We start from the raw sequence: 25,095 nt of genomic DNA on the forward strand, positions 1-25,095 counted from the left end.
AAATGATCAATTCCCAGATGCAAATAAGGCAGACCAGGAGTGTGAAAATAAGCCACTGGGTACTGAGTAAGGTTTAGAAAATGTCACTGTAGAGCAGCTGTGTCAACAACGTTTATCTTGTCTTGGTGCTTTTACAGTACACATTCACTGCCAGACATTTGCTCATGGCTGTGGGAAGCACACACATGTGAGAGCAGACGCCTTAAAATGCACAGCACTTTGTTATCATGTAACTAAAGTTGCTTTATGTAAATGGTGTTGCTTCATGTGCTTCCGATGAGATCATGAAATGCTTTACATAAAGCAGTCTGTCTCTCACACATTCTTCCCCTAATATTTCCAGACGGTGAGCATAACCATATTGGTTCATTGAACACAGTTCAAAAAGGGTTTTGCGTGCTTACCAACATACAAACCTAAATATATTGTGTGTTGTTAAGTGTCTGTGAAAATGGGAACATTATATTTATGTCATCAGGTCATTTCACTTTTCTTCAGAACTTCAAATGTCTGCATGGAAAATCAGTCTGGGCCTTTTGGCCGTTCTATTGGTGTCCTCCACAAGAGCTGAGGTTAGTCATTGTTTTGAGTGTGTGTGTGTATGTGTGTGTGTGTGTGTGTGTGAAAATAGTTGTCAGAGACTTACTCAAGTATTTGTTTTGTTCTCCTGTCCATTACCTGGTACTCATGAAACCATGAAATCATGTAAGTTCTTTACATACAATCTTTTTTACTAGCTCCCCTACATGACAGACTTTTCTAATTATAGTAATAATCTAATATGTCCTTTGGGGAAATTGATTGCAATTATGCTTATCAAACAGAGGATCCTGAGGATGTGGAACTCTCCGTTTCTGAAATCATTGAAAAGGCAAACAAAAATGTTGGTAAGAAATACAATACTTTCCGGTGTCATTTTATGAAGGGATTATATATGAGACACACCAACAGTGAAACTAAAAATGTAATATTCCATAGCTGCCATGGTATGTAAGATGTTCCAAAGACTGCAGATTCATTTTGCTCCAAACATCTATTAAGTTGCATCAATGTGTTGTGTCTTTGTTAACCTTCTGCCTTCAATCTGGGGATAATGATATTCATTACAGACACTGTGCCGATAATGACTTTGTGATGATTCCTAAAGATCCACCCCATAATATAGCAGCATGGCATGGGAATTATTTGGGAGGCTTTAGATGTTCTTCATGGTAGAGCTCACAAGTACAGATTAGCTAATGAAAATGCAAACCACGTTGGCAAATATGAAAACTACAAATACTGCCACCATTAGTACTAGTGTACCTTCCACTACCCCCTACAGAAAAAAATGTAAGGAGTTTATTAGGTTAAAAAGAGATCATTACTTTTTACTCTGTTTTTTACTTAACCACAACTCTTTCTAGTGCGAGGGCCAGGTGAGCCCTTTGTGATCGACGATATCGCCTACGGTTCGGAGGAGGAGTACGAGAGGAATGCCGACCCCTGCACAACCACCGGCTGCATGTGGGAGAAGTCTGGTGATGGCAACGTCTATGTGCCTTACAAAATTCATGAGCACTATTGTAAGTGTAACATATGTTTTCTTTCTTTCTTTCACTTTTCCAAAACATTTTTTTTTAATTATAATATTGAAATATTAGAATATAATTATGTGTGACTACTACTATTAGTATAATAATGTCAGGGTGAATGTGATCACAATGATCCATATTAAAAAACTGTGCCCTGTTACAGCTGATCGAGAGGAATCTGTGATTCTACGCGGGCTGAAGTCCATTGAAAGTGTTTCTTGCATCCGATTCATCCCAAGGACCCACCAGAGAGGCTGGATCCACATCCTGTCTCTCAATGGGTAAATCACCTCTGACAGTGACATACTGGGAGTGTTTTACGAAGTAGCTGGGGGCAAGTCAATGTGCTGCCTCACATGATGTCCACAAATAGTGTGTCCAATCTTTCCTCGGCACATCCTACTTAAGCCCCATATTCCTTCTGTAATTAAATGTGTAGCTCTATGTTCTCTCAGCCTTATGTTCCCTCAGTGTCATTTTAAAAATATCATAGTTCCTAAACCCATAGTGTCCTAGTTCATTAAACCCAATGTTCTAAATGCCCACTGGTGTGATTTTCTGAGTGGAAACAGACTCATGTTCCCCCCTCAGCATGAACAAAAAAAAAACTGTTAAAGCTACAAATAGAAATGTCCTAGGCCTATATACCTCCGGAAAATATGTTTATTGCCATAAAATCCATTCAAGCAAATCACCATATAGCATCTTTCACAAACACTGGATGAATAGATGAATTTAAAAAAATCATATTTACACATACACATCTTAGACTTAACACCATGATACAATGAAACAAACGCAAGTTAACTGAACACGTATTCTGCTGGTTGACTGCAGGTGTTACTCCCATGTGGGCCGCCGAGGGCAGGAGCAGAGCCTCTCTCTGAATCGTCAGGGCTGTGTCTACCACCACACCGTCCAGCATGAACTGCTGCACGCTCTGGGCTTCAACCACGAGCAGACTCGCAGTGACCGTGACAACCACATCAAAATTCTTTATGAGAACATCCAGCCCAGTATGTACATGTGTGCCAGTACTTAACAATAACCATTAGATAACAGTATTTTTATACTTGAAAAGTACAAACCACCACAATTTACTGGAATTGAACAGTATGCAGTGTGGTTTTCAAATTTTTCTTTTTCTTTGTCCTCTTATTAACAGTGATGACTTACAATTTTGACAAGATTGAGACTTTGAACCAGGGCACTCCTTATGACTACGACTCTGTCATGCATTACCACAGGTGCGTAGAAGTGTGACCTCTAAAAATGAGGCCAGGCAGTCCTCAAACCAAATGGCATGTTCTGCTGTGTTTTGCTGTAGGTCAGAAGGACAAATGTATACATAACATACTATACTATACAATGCTCATAGTTTCCAAATGTGGCACATAACGTACTTGACTTTATATGACTTTGAAGTTACATTTTACTTTACAAGGTTTTCCTTATTTAATGTTTATTATTCTGTGATGTTGTATTCTTTCAGAACTGCCTTCTCAAAGAACAAAGAGCCCACTATGGTGCCCATTCCAGACCCCGATGTAGAGATTGGAAAGGCTCGAGAGATGAGTCAGAATGACATCCTCAGGCTGAACAGGCTCTACAACTGTGTGAAGAAAGGAGACAGTCCCTGAGACAACTGCCAGTGGTGTCCATTTGAGCAAAATCACTTGAATGAATGAATGGCATCATGTTAAACTGTGCTGAAACCCAAAATAAAAACAAACTGTCATTGATGGAAGTGTGTGTTCTTCTCTATACTCTTTTTTGCAACAGATATTGGTAACAATCACAAGATATCTTTCTTGATTACAAGGAAATGGAACCTTTTTGTAAGGTGACATCCCATCTAGATTGACAATAGGTATGTGTTGTTTATACCTAGTTAAAGCTAAAGCTAAACCAGTTAAAGCTTAATCTGAAGTGTCTCTAGTCAACATCACAGGATCTTGGGTTTACAGTTTTTTACGATTGGATAAACACTAAAATGTACTACACAATTATCTAACCTTACACTCAAGGACCAAAAATCGGCCCGGATTTGCACCACTATAAGCACAATGTCAGCTCACACTTTTTGCAAAACAATACACACAGTGATTTACAAAACACTAAACACACTTGTATACATTAGACACAGAAGTATATCAAGATGTCACTTCCTTGCAATTCCAAAACACTGACTGTCAAATTACCACACCTATGAGCCATTGATTAAACACAGCCATCAAGTGTGCAAACACATGATTGCTTAATTGTAGACACACCAAACAGGTTTAAGCACTATAGAAATGCAGCAGGTGAGTTCACCTGTCTTCAACCAAAATGGAAAGAGTCAGAAGAAGAAGAGTGAGGGTGAGAGGGGGAATCCACGGAGGAGGAGAAGGAGGAAGAGGAAGAGGCGAAGGCCATGCCAGAGGCTGAGGTCGAGGTGGAGGTAGAGGAAGAGGAAGACCTGAAGCAGGAGTAAAACGTGCTCAAAGAAGAAGACATTTATTCCAAAACCATATTTTGTTACCATATCTGTTTTGCTTATTGGGTGTGTGGTTGTGCTTATTGCTTATTTAAAAAACTAAACAAAACCATCAAAATCGTGCTTACAGTTTTTCTCAATTGCTAACTCACATTTTTTGAAAGCATGCCTCGTTTCCTCAAAACTCTAAACACAAATCCCAAAACCACTCACACAAAATGCAAAACCCTTTATACATCCTGCAAAAGCCAACTTTGCTTTCAAAACAGTGTTATGTCACCTCAAAAGGGTACTTTGTTTTCTAATGACAAACACAGCCCATTATATGAGTAGACATTCTAAGCATCAATTGAACACTGATGTGCTCAATGGAAAAAACTACTATGAAATGGGAAAACACCAGTATGAAGGCCTTATCAGGAACATTATGTTACTATACGCTTACTCCTGTAGTAAAATATAACTGTATAATGTTTTTACGCAAATATAAAACAACACACAAATATACAGTAACAACTAAAATATTTCTTTATTTTATCCAAAAGTGCTGTAGCCTATACATCACAGCAAACACAAATGAATGTGTAAATGATTTGCACAGAACAAACAATAGGATATAGGCCAGTACAGTCAACAAAAAAAAGAAAGAAAAATGTAAAATAAAAAAGGACAAAAAACTACTGCATCCTGTTCTAGCTCAAGACAATATTGACAATGTGCTATCAGAAATAGACCTACACAGTGTTGTGAATGTTGTTGCATTTTGTGTGAGTGGTTTAGGGATTTGTGTTTAGAGTTTTGAGAAAACGAGGCATGCTTCATGTGTGTAAGCAATCGAGAAAAACTGTAACATTGGATTGGATTACAATACAGTACAGTAATGTGTCAGTGCTGATAGGACACAATCAGTTGTGAAAATGTATATGACTTACTTGCACATAGTCATAGCATAACTGTTTGACTGTCGGAGTTTCTGACAAAAGGCACCCTGTACACCTGCTTTATTCTCAAGGTGTTCCGCCTTAGAACACAGTCCACTGTGGCTAGGCTCACTGTATTGATGTTTAGGAATATGTCTTGGTCATCAATGGTTGCACTTTGTATTTGTTTACGTAATTTTACAGATACAGTACAATGGAAAATACAAGAATACTATGCTCCTGATAAGGCATTCAAACTAGTGTTTTCCTGTCATAGTAGTGCTTCATACCTATTCCCTCTTCTGAATGTCCAGAGAATGGATGCAACTGAGAAGCGGCTTATATTTGGTTGAACCCTCTGGCCAGCCTCCTGCATGGTCAAACCATGGTTGACCATATGGTTGACCACAGTGGCCCGAATCTCATCAGAGATAATGGCTCTCCTTCTTGCTCTTTCTCTTCATCCTCTTCCTCCTCCTCCTCCTCCTCCTCTTACTCTCACTCCTCTGCCTTTCTGATCACCTCTCACTTCAATGTTGCCATCAATTGTTCTCCAAACCAGGAGCTAACCTGTGGCCATCATATTGCTAAAGCTTTGATTTCAAATTGCACAACAGCCTTTGAAATGGAAGTTTTGCCAATTGAATAGCAGTGTGTTCTGTCTGAACACAAGGAGGTTTTGGCATTGATGAAGTGTGCAAAGTAGAGAGGATGGTGTTTAGTGTTTTGAAGAAAGTGTGGTTAACAATTGAAATTTGTGTCTAAAGCAGATAATTGTGTGTTGTGTTTTGAAGAAAGTGCGGTTAACAATTGAAATTTGTGTCTAAAGCACATAATTGTGCTTATAGTTTAGCAGAATTGGTTTAGGGAGTTGGCACATGAGTTACAGGTTGTGGTCATTGTGCCATAAGTTCCAGTTTTTGAATGTAATCAATCGAGAAAAACTGTAAACAATCGATACAAACTGTAAAAGGCTGGTGACCACTGCTCTAGCCTGGAAAAAGGTCAATCTGAAGGTGAAAAATAATTGAGACAAATAATCCAGATGCATACAGTCACTGGGAAACACTGAAACCCTTGGAAACAGTATTACGTTTTACAGAAACTGCATGGTGCACCTTTATCAGAGTACTTGCTGTTTTAACCCAGCTGTATCAATAACACTTTTTTAAACACGCATTTCAAGGTTTAATTTCCAAAGCTTCCAAGTTGCTGTGAGAAATGTGCACATGTCACACATCATTTTGAAATCACTTCTTATCAAAGCATTATTTTTAACATCAAGCTCCATTACAAATTCACTATATAAGGCCAAGACCAACATAGTTCTGAAATTTGACTGTTGGTCGGGTGAGTCTCAATCTTGTGCTGCTCATGTCGTATTTGATTTCAGCACACTGAATTAGGATTCATACTTCTGCTATTTTATCTATAACCCCAAATGTATTTCAGTGCTTTGTTGTATGTTTTTAACCTGTTATTATTGTGTGTTTCCACTGGCTGATTTTCCTGCAGATTACTGGTGGAAATGTTTGCACTCAAACTTACTCTTGGGGTTTTTGCCCTGATCTTCTCTTCCACATGGGCTGAGGTCTGTTTTCATACTACATGTGTGGTGTGTGTGTGTGTGTGTGTGTGTGTGTGTATATGTAAATGTACATGTAAATGTCTTCTCATGTTTGTTCATGTTAGCTCATATGTGTATATGTTGATGGACTTGAGTGTGTATATTGACTTTTCATGTAATGTATAAGTGAGTCACAGTTTTCATCATGTTCCTTTCTTTTTGCATATTTACATACCTGCCCTGGCCCTAACGTGTGTAAGTTTCTTGTATGTCATATATTATCCTAAAATACTCGAAACATGCCATGACACGTTTGATCTATGTTAATACACTGTCGTTTTTTTTGTAATGATTTCCCTCTAGAGGAAGTTGCCGTCGAGGACACCTCTGTGTCTGGAAGACTTGAGAGAGCAAACAGGGGTGTTGGTGAGACATTTGACTAATTTGAGAAGAGATTATTTAGTCACACGTAGATGCCACAACAAACGTGAAGTGACCACATGATTGTTTGCCTGACTGTTAGTGCGTGGGCCCGGTGAGCCATTGGTGGTGGACGATATCGCCTATGAGTCTGAGGCGGCGAAGAATGCTGACCCCTGCACCTCCCGTGGGTGCATGTGGCCTAAGTCTTCTGATGGGAAGGTCTACGTGCCCTACGTGATTGCCAACCAGTACTGTGAGTGTTTTAGGCACATGTTACCAATGAAAACTATCATTAAAATAGGAAAACAGTCTTGTCCAGTCAATGAAATGGGACTGAAGATAGCGTGTGGACCAACCCTTTTGGGATTTATGTGTATGAACATTGCCTATTTTAGAAAGATGAATAATTCTTTACCCTGAAATTCAAGACAATCCCCAACTTTATCAAATGTCTGGATAATGGCTTACACGCGTAATTTGTTGCAAACATGTGTAAATGCAGGAAATAATCACTTCCAAAACACATTCTCACAATACATGTTCCTCTCCGATATCACTTGAGATTCTCTGACATATATATATATTTAATTTGTGCCCTGGCAGCCTCTCGGGAGCTGTCCGTCATTGAGCGTGGTCTGCAGTCCTTTTCCAGCTCTACCTGCATCCGTTTTGTTCGCAGAAGTAACCAGAGAGATTACCTCTACATCCAGTCTCTCAATGGGTACCCACATTTCATCTGGTCTAATTCAAATCTGGATCTTGCATTTGTTTAGATTGTGCTCTTTTGTGCAGTCGCCTAATCACACCAGATTGTTTTTAGAGGAAAAGTATAAATGACGGTAAATCAGATTTCACTGCTGTTCTGTCTCAGCTGCTACTCCTACGTGGGAAGTCTTGGCAATGGTCAGACCTTGTCTCTGAGTCGTCAGGGCTGCATCTACCACAACACAGTCCAGCACGAGCTGCTGCACGCCCTGGGCTTCAACCACGAGCAGACCCGTAGTGACCGTGACAACCATATCCGAGTCCTTCTGCAGAATGTCATCTCCGGTATACATCTCCTGTTGTTATGGCCCTGCCCTCTGGTCCCACACACTCTTTCTCACGTCTCTGAATCTGCACTTCACTTTTGCACAACTTATTCCTTGCAAATGAGCGCTAGGTATGAGCCTAAGTCTATGTTAGTATTACACAGACTTCCTGTTCTCTGCATTCTCTAAACAGGCATGGAGCACAACTTCAACAAGATCAACACTCTGAACCAAGGCACTTCATATGATTACAACTCTGTCATGCAGTACCACAGGTAAACACATCTCTAATGCATAATGACTGATGCCACGGCGTGAGGTATTTTCAAATTTACGAACTGATTTGCTGACCTGTTTACCTGTAACACAATGCATTGCAGAACTGCCTTTTCCAAGAACAACCAGCCCACCATGGTCCCCATCCCCAATCAGAATGTACAGATTGGCACTGCTAGCCAGATGAGCAGCAATGACATCTTGAGGTTGAACCGGCTTTACAAATGTTAAAAGACACGTAAAGCGCTGGTCCCGATTGGATAATGTAGGTATGTATGTCCTGACAAACAAACACATGGAGACACTTTCAATATCACCACTATCCATTATCCTGAGACATAGCCGTTCATTTGAACCAATACAGCCCATTTGTGTCTACACTAATGGGCCAAACGTATCTTATTTCATTAGTGCTATAATGCAATGGATGGAAACTATGGCTGAAATTGCATCTTTTTTTCAGTTGGAAGTCGTCTGCGCTTGAATTCTACTGATTGAGTCATCTGGGTCCCTGAATATGGACTACCGTGACACATGAATGGCAGAATTGAATAATAAACATACATGCAAAACACCATCACAATGAGTTATTTTCTTTCTCTGTGTTCACAATACTATGCCATTAGGCATTCGGCTTTCTAATGGTTTCCTCTCTCACGTCTTTTGGCCCACTTAGAATCTACTGTTGCCTACATGCATGCTTTCCATCTGTGTGTGATATCTATTAATATTCACCATTTTTGAATAGCTTTGGGTTATGTAATATGTTTTCAGAGTTCAGGACACTGAACCGCTCTGTGCTAGCTGAAAAGCCCTAAGGGCTCCTCCACTCGAGGTTGATGTACAACATGCACTCAACCACTGCGTGTTTCCATGGATACATTACTTTCAGCTTGCATCACTTAATGCGATGCGATTAACTATTAACTGCATTGGTGAACCAAATATCGCTGACAGTCCACAGATGCTGTCTGTTACTGTCGTATTTGTTTCATACAAATAAGGAATCGTCGCTAGCCATAGAGCTAAACCCCAGTGATCCACCAGTAACTGTTATCCCTCACTGATGGAAGTCATTTCATAGCACTGTCACTAGGGGGTGACAAGAACTAACATTCTTTCTTTTTTTCTTTTTTGAGACAGTGACTCACCTGTCGAGAATATTTTTGATAGCATGTTTTGCATGTTTACACATAAGTCGACTCTATCAAAAGTAATCAACTTGACTCTAAAGATACCACACTGCATTAGAGTCTCGATAAGAATTGAGTATCACACCCACGTTTGCTTTTGGTGCCCTAAAACAATGACATGCTGTTCTTTTCCACCTCCGAGACAAAAGATAATTTAGAAACACAAGCACACAGAAAAGGTCATGCATGGATCTTCAAAGCCAAAATGCAAATACACATAGAAAGTGTGCCTCAAATGCATTGTAGACCTTCTTAACACCATTCAAAAACATGAAATGTGTTCTTCTGAAATGGACATTCATATTGAATGTAACTGTGCAACATGCTGCCTTTCATCTGTCTTGCATAAGACAGATTCATAAAAAAAAACGTGATTTTGGTAAGGTTAAAGAACGACTAGTTTGGCTGAGGCTTTATGGACATGCTTCTGCAGTGACCTGATTTGCCAAGTAAAAGCAAATCTGTGTGCATCAAAGAGTCTGGCCCTGCCGGATAAATCAAGTCCCTGTAATCTCAGCTCTTCAGCTTTGGGTTCCTCATTAGGTTTTAACATTCTTGGGGAATGATACCAAAAAAAGCCCAATATCCTGAGGCATTTTGTCATAATTATATCTCATAGCAAGTATGCATTTGTAATGAAGGAAGTGTTTGCTGTTGCCATGTAGGGACTGACAGTAATTTATACAGTTCAGACGCCATACTCCATACCATATGGTGCAGCCTACATAAATGAATTGGTTTCTTAACCCAAATGCAAAATGCTTGAACGCAGGTGTCGTTTGCTTGTGCTGGCCAAAGGTCTGGGAGAAGGGCCAGCATTCGAGTCTCTCTGTCTTTTTACTGTCCTTGTCATAGTCTCACTGCAAAACTCCAAGCAACGACAACCAATGCTCTGCTCACGCAGTCACACACATTCATGTACTGTAAGTGTGAAGGCATTGGGTCTGTCGCTTACATGGGTGAGGTTGTCATTTAACACATTGTCTCTTTTGTTCACTCTGGGAATAGAGAATAGCCTCCTCAGTCAGACCAAAGAAAGTGGGGGGAAAAAATCAGTCGCTCAGACTGGATCGCCCACATTCCTCATGACTGAGATCACTCGACTTTATTAAAAATCTCTATAACAGACAGACCACTTAACAATAGTTTCTGTAAACTGCATTTGGGTGTTAATTTAGCAATATGAATGTCAGTAGGAGCCGAGGTATGTTCTGTCTTCATAGTTTTCCAGTCTGGTTATAGTCTGAAAATATTTCAGAAAATGCACTGGCAATCTTTAAGAGATGTTCTACCCTGTTTGAGATATTTTCTCTCGTCTCTGTCGCCGGCCAGTTCATTTTGAATGTCACACAACATACTGAGTGTTGCTTGCTCTTCCTTTCACGACACACTCATGCCAGTAAACCTTCCCTTGCAGTTCACTGCAGAACACCCTGTCATATGAGAGCCGGGCTATATGTGTCAGCGAGATGGCTCTGATTTTAAACTCCTCAAATTGGGAAGCATCTAATCTCTCTGGAATGTTAAGTCTAGGCTCCTTTTAAGAATCTTTACGATCGTGTCCAGTGTCGTTAGGGTGGTGACCTGAGCTTCTTCATGCTTTTTGAATGGTGAGGGCCGAAGGGAATACTGCATGGGACCAATATGACCAGACCTGTCAACTCCTTGTGGAATACTGCTGGTTTGGATTCAGATGGAACTAGGCTTCCATTAATGTGACATGTAACATGCTCAGAGGCTGCAGAGTTTTCGTCTCCAGCAAACTCTCTAATCTTTTTACTCATGGGCAAGCTCTTTGTATAAATCTGAAGATCTCAACTCAGTTTAAAGAACCAAAAAGCCCTGCTCGGACTATTGCGATAGCGAGATGGTGCAAAAAAAAAATCATCGTTTTGATAACCTACGATTCCGATCTCGGCAAAGGATGGGAATGGACCTCTACGCGGTCAGCAGCCCCACACTGCTGGCTCTTTGAGCTTTCTTTTGTAGTCACTGCCAGTTCGCAGCATCCGGGCTCTCTGACAACGGAAGCAAGACCCCGGTTAAGAGCACATAGGCGCCTCTGATGACCGTACCCCATCTCCTGCCAGAAACCTCTGTGGCCCTCTGTGCCATGACAATGGCCCAAGTCACTCCGAGCCAAGTCCCACAGAGATGCAAGAGGAAGGGGACACGTAGTCGAGTGGCAGACCCCAAATCCGTCTCATTCATCTCCGTCCCATCCACACAGTTGTGCCCCAACGTGCTGCTCATATATTTCCTAGTTGAGAATTTTACGAGGACTTTAGTTCTGCCTATTAGACAATTATTTCCAGATTGAAGATAATACATTTTTCTGGGTTCTGGAACTGAACGGATTAGCCTGGTTGGAAAGCAACTGTGTAAACTAATAAACACAATATTTACTATCAAAAACAAAATCACATGGTCTAGAGCACTGTGGCAGGGGTATCGGTCATTAGTGAATAAACAGCATTGTGTTGTTCTTATACTCCTGGTGTTGCATAGATGTGACTGTGGGCGTTGTGAGGGGCAGCTTGCATTGCATTACAGTTCCCATGCTACTTCATATGGACTGATATAAGACTAATATGATTTGTGCCGCATCAGAGGAGGGTCTCCTATTAGCCTTGTATCGCTCGCCTCTGCACTGGTGGTCCTTTCGCCCTGCAAACACTGGAGGCTGGCAAATTACTCTAAACATGATTAGCCAGCACTGGCATGGGTTCAGCCATCAATTAGGGTCAGGAAAGCTAGAACACAGTATTTCCCTTCACTGCTCTAAAAATATCCTTGTTTTAGCTGGCAGAAGGTAGGCAAATATGTGGTTGTGGTCATTTTTTTACTAGATGCACATACAAGTAGGACTGAATATTCCCCTTGGTATAATCAGACCGCAAAGACATTTCAAGACATCAGTGATAAAATGACCTCTTATTATTGACACTCTCTGCTTTCATCTGTCAATCAAATGGAACTGGCATCTTAATACCTCACCTTATCACAAGAGGCATCTATCTCAAGTGTGTTAAGAACGCCAACCCCTGGCTTCATTAAGTGGAGAGCATACATAGCCTACTGGTAAAATAGGTCTACCATTACTGCAGTACGGCTGTACTGTCAATCGCTTTGGTTAAAGGGTGTGCTTAATGAACCAATATCACCCAAGAAAGAACACTGTGGATGCAGAGGGTAAAATAAAACGTAACCTTAGAGACCCAACATACACGCCGCTGTATAACACAAGGTACAATGCTGCATTGTTAAAATGTTGTCCTGACGGGTTACGACTGACTTAAAACAGGGAAATCTTCATTCCAGTCCACCAACAGCCCACATCAGATCAGATGTGTTTAGCAGTAGAGGGGTTAAGCGACGGTTGTGTCGAAGCAGAAATAGTATCGACGTACACTGGCAAATGCTCGTGTCACTCTTGCCCCCCTTTTCAAGTTTGGAGTAGGAACGCACGGGATTTGCATCTGGAAGGCTCTGGTCCACGCCTTCAACACAAACCTCACAACCTGAGCGTCTCAACATCGCCGTAGAACCAAACGAAACGTTTGTTTTTATTTCACGGCTGTTATTTCATGTCGAGGGGACTGTCTTATGTGATTTACATTCAGCAGCGTAATAGTTAAAGCAGTGCCGAATGCGTTGTTTTATGTTGTGTGTGGTGCCCTCACTCCAGCAGACCGCTACAGTAGGAAGATGGCGTCGGAGGGAGCGAGCGGGGAACAGCCTCCTCCGATACAAACACTGGCAACTGCAATCCATGGAGGTGTTGAAGCGGTAAGAAATTGTTTGAGAATAATGGCTGTTAATCGGCAGTGAATCTGGCATTATACCAATGTTACAGAATTAGAGGACAGACTGTACACGTCATGTTTTCAATACAAGGCTGCGACGCTCATCGCCGCTGCTCATCATCATAAAGGTGTTATTTTGATGAATCCAACGGTGTTTGCGAGGTCAAGATGTTTATTGGGTGGCTTCTTGCCACATAATAGTATACGCATATTTGTAAACATCACTGAATAGGTTGCCATTGATTTCTGTTGTTACGTCTCATGTTGTTTTATCTTTACACTACATCTTATGGGTCGACCAGACTATCTGACTTGGTCTGCACAAAGCAGTTTTTCATATGCCGACGCTGTAGCTTAATACGAAGTGAGTCGTGGTGCTATGATTAGACTATCATAGGCCGTTTAAAGATGGTTGTTGGCTAATTTGTATATGACAATAATTCTGATGACATCTCGCTGTGATTTTGGTTAAAATACTATCAGACCATTTTTGTAATGAGTTGAAATAGGCCACACAGTTGGCTTTTTGAGAAAAGCCCTTGATTCTTCATGTTGCCCCTGGTGCTCGAAAATTAGAGCTGAAGTTGAAACAAACCGTTACAGTATTGCAGCCGCAAAAGAATGGTCATCATGAAATCAAGTAGCCGTTGGAATAGGATCTGTGGCACAATAGCCGAATGTACAATCGAGACAGAGAATATGCTGTGCTGAGATGCCACGCACTTAAAAAAAATAACTCCAGTTAAGTTTCTCCCCATTTTTAGGAAGCCTCCAGACACTATCCAGTCTGCTCGTATCTTATTTAAAATATGTCTGTTTATTTTGTCTTGAACACACAGGCTATTTCAACCATGACAGCTGTCCACAGTCTAAAAGGAATGCCAAACTATCTCCACTGCACATCAGATCAAACATTTTATGTTGCAACATGACATAAAGGCATTAATAACAACAAAAAAATTACTTAAAGCGTTATGTGCAGCCTATTGTTTGTTTATTCCTTACAATAGTTGCCATGTTGTTTACTCACATCTGGCTGCTTAAACACTACAACCTGTCTGCTATCAGTTTAAGATATCAAGTCTCTTTCGCTCCCTCAGAACCTCCTCTTGGTACCAAGGGAGCACAGGTAGCATGTGTGCACTATTATTAGGGTATAACTGTCCATTGCCCCCTGCCCCAACCACGATTGTTGCTGTGGGAGAGTTTAAATATAGCCAGTCGGTTTCTGAAAGGTACGGAGGGAGTCACAGGAGAGCAGGGGTGGGGGTGGGGGGTGGGGGGTGGGGTATGTTCACCGGAGATGGTGCTAAATTGGTCTGAATTTCAGTGACTCAGCTGGCATAGTTCATAGTACCGTGTCACCAAGCCAATCCCAACCACTCGGCCGGCTGGTTTACATTTAGAGTCATGTCGAACAGGTGCCCCTACCGCAGAGCAAACCATCGTCCACTTAGCTGCGCCCATATATCTCTGTCTCATAGGCTTGCCCGTCCAGCCGGCTCCCTCAAGGCCTTCCAGCTTTTAATTAAAGCAGTTCTTACCCTCTTGTTGGAAAAGACCCCTTTTTTGTTGCCTCTCAGCGGGGAAGGGTTCACTTGTCAAGACCATTAAAGAAATATCCCCCGCGTTTGTCTGAAAAAAGGGGAGGGCTTGGATGCTAGTGGGCTTGGCGTTCCCTCTCCATACATTACCTCCGATCCCCCTGCCAGTTTGGCTCCGCCTGCACATGATGTCCGATTCCGACGTGCAATATACGTTGACACAGCAGTTTTATTATGTTGTATTGAAGCTTTACTTATGTCCAGGCATTCTTTATGCAGGTGTCTTTGTCATAATGTATTCAAATTGTAACAGTCTATTTATAAATACACCTGCGTATTAGCTGGGGCTGTACAGGTCTTAGAACCATTGATGGTAAAATATGTTCAGTATTCAGTATTTTCCCCCTTATACCTGCAGTGTTCAATTCACAGCTGCAAAAAAAAGAGGAGAATGTCATGCATTTAGATGAAGTTGCATGTGATCTTTGAGAATAAAGGGCACTTTATATGAGGAAAATGCCACATTGTTTTAATACTGGTGTTTGGAGAGTTTGCCAGTCAGTTGCACTGCAGGCTAATACGTGATGAATACATGCTTTTGAAGGCGAGGATTCTAGAGCTTTAATAAAAGATCTTTTTAAAGTAACCCTTGGTGAGGAATCTGATGGTAGTCTGTGGGTTTTAGAAAAATGCCTGAGCCCGTATTGATTGCGATCACGTGTTTCAAATTCCTGCAGTACAGATCGACAGCCATCGTGCTTTTAGAAATGTGCAACTCCAAGGGAACGAGGGGAGAGCAAAGGTTTGAATTGATCTAAGTAGCAGTGAAAGTAGCTTAGTTGGTTGCAATTACTTCCATTCCCTTTGGCAGGCATGTGGCCATTTCTGCAGAAGTCAGGGTTTAATGAAGTGGTTAAATGCAATGGAGCTTAATGGCCTCCAGGTATTGCATGAAGTACACAGATTGTGTTGCCTAATTTCATACGTAACTAAAGAGAGTACATTACATGAACAAAGTACATTATGAACATCTTGGATTCTTTTTCACACATAGGGGCAGTGTCCTCCATTTCAGCACATGTTTACAAGCTGTTAATGTAGATTAACTAATCTAGTGAAACATGTTTACAAACGGTTAGTTAATTAATTAGTAGTTAATGTATCTACTAAAACATGACTTGTCTAATCTTCCTAATGTAGCTTGAGGAAATGTTGTCATGATAGAATGACTTACCTATACATCTCTAGTTTATCACTGCAGTTTAAGTAAGGTTTAACCATTTGCAACCCTATTCCTTGGGAGGAGACTAAAATAATTACACAGCCATAGTTGCGTACTGTCGCACTTCTGTCGTTATGTTCTCGCATAAGTGCACTTTCTCATACCTATAGAATATTGACAATGTCAGGCAGGTGCTGGTACTGATGCCACCTGCTGCTGCCTACGTCCTCTCCTACCATGCAACCACGGTAACACTCTGACCTTGCACAGGCTGCACATCCTGTGCCAAGTGTCGGTATGATGGGCTTGCTTGCGTGCAACACCCCGTGTCCTCACTTTTCCCTGTGTGTGTGTGTGTGTGTGTGTATGTGTGTGTGGGGGCAGAAATGCGAGTTGAATGTGGATAACCTCAGCAAGCCGGAGCTCCTCACACTGCTGAGCATCATGGAGGGGGAGCTGGAGGCGCGGGACCTGGTCATTGAGGCTCTTAGGGTGAGTGACTCCAACACACACACACACACACACACACACACACACACACACACACACACACACACACACACACACACACACACACACAGAAAAGAGTTAACACATTCCTCACCTTTGTGGATCCCTAACAGTACTTCTGAAGTGACCCAAGTATGGAACTTGAAGCTTTCTTAAATTTGAAGCTTTCCTAAATGGCTTTTTTGAGGTTAAATGTAAAATTATTTTAGTTGGGGGGGAAAAAACAACATTGTAGGAATATCTCCAGCATTTAGGTCAGAAGCAACACCCTCTTCCTCTCGTGCTCCAATTCAGACTCCAGTGTTAAACTAGTAATGGGTTTCTAAGTGGATGAGCTTCAACATTTTTTAGGCCAGCTTATCAACAGCGTGACATCTGGTATATCTTCCAGTTTCTCTCTCTCCCTCTCTCTCTCTCTCCCTTTTTTCTATGTGCATGGATCTCTTTCTCTCTCCCTCTTTTCCTCACACACTCTGTCCATCTCCTCCTCCAGTGTGCTTCTGAACTGTACTGGCCAAACGGAAGAGGCCGTGGGTTCGTGTTAACAATCTCAGAAATCTGTCTTTCCCTTCATTGTCCACTCTTTCCTGTTCTCTTTTTCTTCATTTTTTCACTCTTTCCCTCCCTCTATCTCTCGCTCTCTCTCTCTCTCTCTCCCTCCCATTTTCTAATCTGGGAGGTTTCCATGCATTTTGCAGGCGGCTTGCTTTTGTCAGCCTGTTCCCTTGGCTCGCAGTGTTTCCCAGCTGGCTCCCTCCATGCGGATATCCTCTCTCTCTCTCCCTCTCCCTCTCCCTCTCTCTCTCTCTCTCTCTCTCTCTTCTCTCTCTTTCTCTCTCTTTCTCTCTCTCGCCCTCTCTGTCTCTCCCTCCCTCTTTTTTCCCTCTATCTTTCTCTCTCTTTTTTCCCCTGGCTCACTCACACTCCATCCACCACAGAATTGGTCCCAACACAAAGGCCCTGTGTGTGCGGTGTGGTGAAGAGATAAGCCTGATCACTGAGCACGAATGGCCTGATATCCCCAATAAACTGGAGCCTGCTCTGAGGCTCAGCCAAAAGTTGGGAGGTGGGAGGGGAGGCGAGGGGAGGGGAGGCAATGTTATGGTCGACTAACATCTCAGGAGCACTAAAAATACTAGCTTCCTCAGCAAGCGATGGCACCACAACGCCCGTGCCACCATGCACCATTCCGTGGTGGAAGGTACAAGCGATGTAGCGTGGTGTCGCTTTATTAAGAGGCTTTTTTTTTCTGTCTGGGCGATTAATTAGCGTGCTGGAGAAAGCTTGAGCCTCTGTGTCGCTTTTTCATCAGAGAGACTGGAAGGGAAGCTAAGCAGATTAGCCAAGCGAGCACACAGTCACATGACAAGAGCACCCCTCCTCTTTCATTCTTTCATTCAGAGCCAGTCAATGATATCCCTACTGGATCAGTGGATCAAAACAACACAGCTCATATTTGGGGCAAACCTCAGGATTGAACCATGTGACCAGCGGGGCATCTGGAAGCTGGAGCTAGTGGGCGGTTCTTGATTTGTACCAGATCCTCCGGAGCGCATCAGTAATAACGTTTTTTTGCTCTGGCACCAGCGAGATTGAGTGTGTCTCTAGGTCATGAAGAGGAGAATTCAAGCCTTATTCTGTCCCGAACTGTGTTCGAGGTGGAAAATCACAAATCATTGTAGGTCTACTGTTAGTCCAATACCAAGCTTTGTCATCTGTCAGCAAATCAAGTCAGTTTTGGAAATGTAGCATTGAGAGTGTATGTTGTGCTCAGGCCGAAGTCAGTCATGTCATATTTTAGTATTTGCATTCAATGTTATGGAAGCCTGTCACAGGTGGTATGTCCCTAAAAGAGAAAGCCTTTGCTTTATAATGTCTGGCAGCTTGGGAATGTGTCACTATCCTGTTTGTGCTCCTTAAGAGAGTGCCTGTTTGAGTCGGTAGATCCTAAATTAGTCTGGCAAGCTCTCCTCTGCCTGTCTACCTAGTGTCTCTGCCCGTCTCCCTTTTGCCACCAGTGGCCAGTTTGTGTCCATATGCTGGTGGTGGCCGGCTTTCAACTGAGGCATGAATGAACGAGCCGGGCCCTTCTGCCCTTGTCTTCCATCTGCATGGCAACAGAAGCCACGTTAAGTGTTCGTCTGTGGGGAGGTCACACCGTCAGAATGCCCCCTGTGACAGTTAAAGTATTTCGAGCCCCCCCCCCCCCCACCCACCAAACCAACACGCTCACCCAAACACAGAAGAGTGGCTCTGGACATGGTATCAAAGGTGTTGTTAATCAAGCTGGCAGCGTTGAGGTTTAAAGTAAGGGGGGGCTGATCCCCCAGTATCAGACGAGCATCATTGTGCGGAGTGGAAAACCACAATGTCATCGCCATAGTGACCCAGACTTTTGTTTTAGAGGATTTTTACTCCACTGAGAGGGATGCAGGGATTTGGGGGGTGGCTAGGAAGTAGGTTGTCGTAGCTACTCTCCCTCTCTACTCTCCCTCTCTACTCTCTCTCTCTCTCTCTCTCTCTCTCTCTCTCTCTCTCTCTCAGGCCATAGTAAAAAATATGTTGGTTTGCCGTATCATCCAAATCTAAAAAAAATTGGGTAGGTAGGTAAATATTTTAAGTAGCAAAGAGGACCTTTTCGAAGACTATAGTCTTCTAGTTTTCTAAGAGGTTCTCTTTGCTGTACCAAGACATGGCCTTTGTGCCGTCGATGAAATTCCTGCCCTGCCGGGGGCACAACAGCCAGTTTGATTGAGTTGGTGGGGTTTCAGCAAACCAACATCATTTTAAGGATGGCTTCACTCTCACTTTGCTTCCGTTTCTCTCTCTCTCCATGCCGTTGGTCGTGATAGGACGCATCATTAGTCAGCCCCTTCTGATTCGATGGTGCTCAGCTTTGATGTTTATTAGATGTAGCATTAAACATGCCATGATGATGTTCACAGGGTGGGCCACGTGAGCCGGCTGGGAGGCCGGGTGGGTTGGTTGGGGGGTTGGGGGGTTGGTGAGAGGGGGTGAAACCTGAAGCGGGCTCTAAAATAGTCTCTTCAGTGTGTGTCTGTGTGTGTATATGTGCGTGCAGTAATCGGTGTGTGTATGTGTGTGTGTCAGTGGGTGCACATTTCAGTGAGGTTTTTTTTACTGTCCACAGGAGAGTCAGTGTGATTAGTAAGGTAGCTTTAATTGTTATTGGACAGTGACACAGGGACACATGATCTAATTCAGACAAGGCAACATTCAGATAGCATTAGATATTATTTAGGAATTATGCCTCTGACAAGTCTCATATGATGACATTCACTAGTAATGCTGGTGAAATGAACATATTGTGATTTGTTATGCATTTCCTGTTTTCTCTCATGTTGTCTGAATTGCTGCAAAAAATAATAACTTGAGCATGATTTGATGGTTTTATAAGGTAGTGTCTGTGTGGGTACCCATGACAACCTATTTTTTCCATTTTTTCTTCTTTCTATGTATCTGCAGTTTGTTTTTCAAGCCTCAAGATGGCTGCTGTTTTGCAGTTAACAGAAATTAATTATGAATACCCATACTGCTGAGTTGATTTTGCTCCGCCCACCCGCTAGTGTCTATGGTGGGTTCCCGTGCATGCACGCAGGCTGAGCTTGCCTGACTGTTCTAATGCTCGTGTGCCTACAGCATGCCTGAGACGGTCAAATGCTGTACGTCACCGAGATAGAATAGGGTTCAGCATCCATGCGGGCCCCACATACATTCACAAAAACACTCGTCCGCACAGACACCCATTCCTGTGTTGTTGTTGTTGTTGTTGGTCGAGTCGTGTGTAGCTGATGAGGATAGCATAGGAGAAGAGCTATGAGCTGTTACCCTCCCGTCAGCATAAGGGCTGTCATGGGGAAGGAAGGCCCGCTGACAGCAGTGTGCTGTGGAGCGAGGCTGATGGGGCTCTCTGTGTGTCAGCTGCACCGCTCCGCTCTCGTCTCTCCCCATCCTCCTTCTCTCTCTCTCTCTCTCTCTCTCGCTCTTCTCTCTCTCTCTCTCTCTGTATTCTGCCTCTCTTTCTGATGTGTGACGTGACTGCCCTGATCAGCAGACTGGTTCCAGATCGATGACTCTGCATCTCTGTGAGCAGCAGGGCCAGAAGCCTGATCCTGCCACGCCAAGCTATATTACCCTCTCTGAGCTATGTTTGGGTGTCTGGTTTTTCCCCTTTTGTGTGCATACGCAGGACAATGTTTTTGCAAGTCTCGTCACTTAAAGTGCAGCAAATAAAAGTGAAGTGTAATCCAGTTTGCTTCACAAGGTGGTTTAATCTTCATAATTAAGAGTGGTGTTGCCTTAAAAGATGGACTTCGTTTTTCTCTTGAAAGCCTCCGGGGTGGCTGTAATGTTTCTTTTCTCATGTAAAATGTCTCCATGTTAATTGGCATTTACGGAATGAAGCAGTGATTGAGCACAAAATGAGAACAAAAATGACTTCTCTCAGAGGACATTTCCCAAGATTATATCATGGGTCTCCAGGAGAAAGAGGGAAAAATCATTATCTTGACTCTTATTTCCCGTTTTCACAAATCAATATTGAGGTAGGCCTCTCCACAGAGCTCCCTTGACAGTGTACTCTGTGGATGGGTACTGTTGCTCAGCAGATTGCGCTGCAGGCTGTCTTGAGTCGCAGAGGCCACGGAGCGTGGGCTAGCTAATGCCATCTCGTGAGTCATCAAGCATGGTGGGTGGAACTGTACATTTGCACGGGGCTTTGCCACTCATCAGCGCCTTCATCACGGTGACGGAAATGAAAAGTTTTCACCGACTGAACATCTGTTGGGCTAGCACGCAGAAGCACCCCTCGCTCTCACATTCTCTTTCTCTCTCTATGTCTCTCTCTCTTTCGTTCTCTTTCTTTCTTTCTCTCTCTCTGCCCCTTTCTGTGTCCTTGTGGTAAAACAGTAGGATTGAAGAGTGGCATGAGGCGCCCCTTCCTCCCCCCCCTCATTGTGCCTCTCGTGATGGGATATGGGATATGTTTCGGAAAAGGCCAGGGAAAATCCCCAGTGATGACAGTCAGCTGGGCCTGTGTGTGATGGGAAAAGGGGGGTGGGGGGAGTTGAGGGGTATTTGCGGAAGGCCATGTTTAAGTGCTACCGGACATCTGCTTAACTCTTAGGCCCTAATGGATTTGGATCAGGCCCCTGCATGGCCCTCACCATTTCTGATGAAGCAGAGGGACCTCTCTAGCTGCAGTGTTGTGTCCCCCATCCTCCCTTCACTCTTCAGCATGAATGCAGAGCTTTGAACCAGAGTTGAGTTACATAGGATGCCTGGACTCCCTTTCCTGACCTGTCTTGCCTGTTCTCTTTCCATTCTGCATATCCCAGATGAATGGAGATCTTTCTACCGCTGTACAGCATGGAAACATCCAAATGAGATGCTAATAATAAATGGATGAGTTGTATACATTAAAGGCTTTCGTGGTAGTGTTCACCCTGAGGGGCCGTGGGTCATGTAAGTGTGGAATGATGGAACTCAGCTTAATGTTCTGTGAGTGGGAGAAAAGCGTGAGACTTTTTTTGGCTTCGAAACGTTGAGATGACGTCTGCCAGAAGTCGCCTTTGCCTCCACATAGTCGGGCCTTTGTGAACAACAATGGTGGCTATTGTCCTTTGAAGTGCTCTGGACGCAATGCCACACTCCTCCCGCGAGAACCCCTTTGGTGCGCCCCCCACTGGTGGCAGATCACACTGCCAGTGTCATCCAAGGGCTCCTCTAGATCATGACCTCACTTGCTCAGAGGGCTAAAGGAACAGCTTCAGGTGTGTCTCTGCCTCAGCCACACCACTGACCCTCTCCATGGTGTATCCATCACAGAGGCACGTCACGTCACGTCATGAGGCCGTCCTACATCCTGGCCTTGCATGCACAGTGCACGCACTGCAAGCCTACTCTTTCTCACAGGTGCCATCTGAAGTATTTTTTTTTGCTCGTTTGCCCGGCTGAGAATGATTATTATGTTGGTGCCTTTTGGCCTGCCTTAACAAAATTCACACTTCACTCAAAGTAACCATTGGTTATCCATCAGGCTTCAGAGAAAAGATCTGTCAGCTCGTCTTTCAAGATGAAGTTGTCCAGACTCATGTCAGCACATTTACAGGATAATCATGATAAACAATGCAGCCTTACTGGGCTGTAAAAGCTGCTGTGGTAGGCCCGTCTTGGCCGTGGCGCTGGGCTGATTATTACATTCTTGTGGCCCTGAGAGCGAGGGGGAGTTGTGTGTGTTGGGTGGGTGGATGGGGAGTCCTGGCGGTGGGGGGAATGACTGTGGTGAGGGCACAGGGGAGGTCTGCCCAGCCATTGATGGCGAGCAAAGGAAAAACAGACTGTCAGCATGGATTTTGGGCCCTGGAGACAGGAACTAACGGTTCGGGGCCCATTTACTGGTTAAGTGGTCGAAATGATCTCGCATTGACTCATGTTGCCCCACCCCTGGTCAATCTCTATGTCTGACACCCTGTGGAGTGGGGGGCCTGTCTGGTCTATTACCACATTGGTTTAGCAAAGTGGAACAGAAATCCCCAGAGTGACAGAGGGAGATAACTAATGGGCCATTTCTACAATAATCTGTCGGCATTCCAGATGCAACATCAGGGTACAGCTTTTGAGCTTCACTCTTGTAGTCTCAGATTTTCAACCCTTCTGTTTTGGTTACTGGTATGAGTAACGTCCTGGTGCAAGCCCAACTTGTAAATCCAAACTTAGGCTGTGTATAGACCTGAGTTCCTTAAATGCCAGTGTTTTAGAGGCCAGGTTATTTGTTATTGAGAACTTGAGCCTAACTGCTACACACACACACACACACACACACACACACACACACACACACACACACACACACACACACTGTTGGCATATGCTTAATTGGCATGGTTGTTTGCCAGTAATCCCTGGGTGTCTCTCCATTGGCTCTGTGTTTGCACTTTGTCTCTCACACTGTTGTATTGAGGAGCTGTTTGCGTGACATTTCACAGGGAGAGTTAAGGTGTCTTCTAGAATAGACTAATAGAACCTTGATAGAATTTTGAGGTGTCAGTTCCATCAACCCTATACCGCAACACATGCACTTTCATCAGCCTCACTTAGGTTCCTACTTTTGTCGTTAAGGTTGTAAGGTGACACGACTCTGCCGCCTGTTTTGATTTGAGCTGACACGCAATACCTGGCAACAGCACCTTCGAGCTGCTACAGTGAGCATCGGCCAACATCGCCTGGAGCAGTCTTGACAAATAGCAGTCGCGCCACAGAATGTGTCCGTCCGTCCGTCCGTCCCCCCCCCCCCCCCCCAGGGCGCCCAGAAGGTTCTGAGAGTGCTCCCCGTGGAGGATCATCAGGCCCGCTCCATGTCCACTGTCACATTGAGTCAGAGCGTGAGGCTGCCTCACCACCGGTACCAGTGTCAGTCCCCCCCACCCCCCACCCCCACCCCACAGGTGCCTCCAGTCCCCGTTAGGGCCTCTCTCCCTCCAGGGCGTTATAGTGCTCTCACTCTCCTCTCTCACCTCTCCCCAGGGATCAGATATTGGAGGCGTACTGAAGGCTGCATACCTGTAGGAGGGCATCATTCGGGTGGCTGGTGTCAGCTAGAAAGTATCATGTAAAAGGGCACTGCGAGCAGACTGCATGTGTTGTCAGAGGGGTATTGATGTTTCCACCTCGTTGGAGAGTGGATAGTGCGAATGCAGTGAAAGCAGAGGATGTTAGTCATGTTACTACTTGGGTTGCGATTTTTAGTGTGGGTCTCCCTTTCGTGAGTACATTACTGATGAGCAGTGATGTACAGTATATATATATATATGTGTGAGTTTCTCTTTGGATCTGTTTGTGTGTGTGAGTGTTTGTTTATGTCTGTACCCATGCTCTCTCTGTGGGGTTGATACGCCATGGATTTTATAGATTGTTCCGCTATGTTGCACTTCAGCCTGAAATATAGTTCATTTGAAAGCCCAGTTGAAGTAGGCCATGAGCATCATTAGAGACTGGCCCAGAGAAAGTGCCATTTTAACTGTTCCAGAAGTGGCAGTGATCAGAACGATTTCTTCCATTTCATCGTGATGGCCAGCAAATTAGTCTTCCACCCCTTTCCCCCTACCACCGACATTACATGCTATCAATTTGCACAGATTCTCTTTTTTTTTTCAACAGATTATCTTAAAAATGGGTTCTGTTTCAGTCTTTTTGGAAAAGACCAAACCTATATTTATATATTTCATATGCACATATACTATATGATGTTCTTTTGCACATTCCCAGCAGTATACTGATTTTACCCCACAGGATGTTCATATCTGTGGAGCAGTTTTCTTCAGCAAGTCTGTGAATAGACACCACTGGCCCCCTGTAAGATGTTCTGGTTAAAGATTCATTGTTCTGTCACCAAGTGCAATCCACGGAAGAGCATTTTCACTGAGCCACGAGAAAGCTCGGCCCCACAACCCCTGCAGGGTCGCACGCAGCAGTCAAATGATTCCCTGTGTGCTCAATGTGTTTGTGTGTTTCTGTGATGTGTGTATAGAC

General features: G+C 43.6%; 3 protein-coding genes across 3 annotated transcripts in view; all 3 read left to right on the plus strand.

The window, feature by feature from the left end:
• The first annotated feature begins 504 nt into the window (after positions 1-504).
• LOC105889712 (hatching enzyme 1.2-like) lies at positions 505-3,316 on the plus strand. The gene is made up of 7 exons (XM_012815622.2): positions 505-572; positions 827-887; positions 1,407-1,565; positions 1,738-1,855; positions 2,412-2,590; positions 2,740-2,821; positions 3,067-3,316. Exons 1-7 carry the CDS (start codon positions 507-509, stop codon positions 3,212-3,214), a joined length of 813 nt encoding a protein of 270 aa, XP_012671076.2. The 5' UTR covers positions 505-506; the 3' UTR covers positions 3,215-3,316.
• A 2,988-nt stretch (positions 3,317-6,304) lies between these two features.
• LOC105889718 (low choriolytic enzyme-like) lies at positions 6,305-8,850 on the plus strand. Its single transcript, XM_012815628.2, has 9 exons — positions 6,305-6,323; positions 6,489-6,564; positions 6,906-6,966; positions 7,064-7,216; positions 7,567-7,684; positions 7,835-8,013; positions 8,188-8,269; positions 8,375-8,539; positions 8,734-8,850. Exons 2-8 carry the CDS (start codon positions 6,502-6,504, stop codon positions 8,499-8,501), a joined length of 783 nt encoding a protein of 260 aa, XP_012671082.2. The 5' UTR covers positions 6,305-6,323; positions 6,489-6,501; the 3' UTR covers positions 8,502-8,539; positions 8,734-8,850.
• A 3,963-nt stretch (positions 8,851-12,813) lies between these two features.
• The window catches only part of cttnbp2 (cortactin binding protein 2), a 45,635-nt gene continuing 33,353 nt past the window's right edge, over positions 12,814-25,095 (plus strand). The window contains exons 1-2 of the mRNA XM_031565251.2: positions 12,814-13,252; positions 16,420-16,527. Of these exons, the coding sequence (XP_031421111.1) occupies positions 13,172-13,252; positions 16,420-16,527 (189 nt within the window). The 5' untranslated portion in view covers positions 12,814-13,171. The remainder of the gene's footprint in view (positions 13,253-16,419; positions 16,528-25,095) is intronic.

Source organism: Clupea harengus, chromosome 3, assembly GCF_900700415.2.
Source record: "Clupea harengus chromosome 3, Ch_v2.0.2, whole genome shotgun sequence".
In the NCBI taxonomy this organism is placed as follows: Eukaryota; Metazoa; Chordata; class Actinopteri; order Clupeiformes; family Clupeidae; genus Clupea; species Clupea harengus.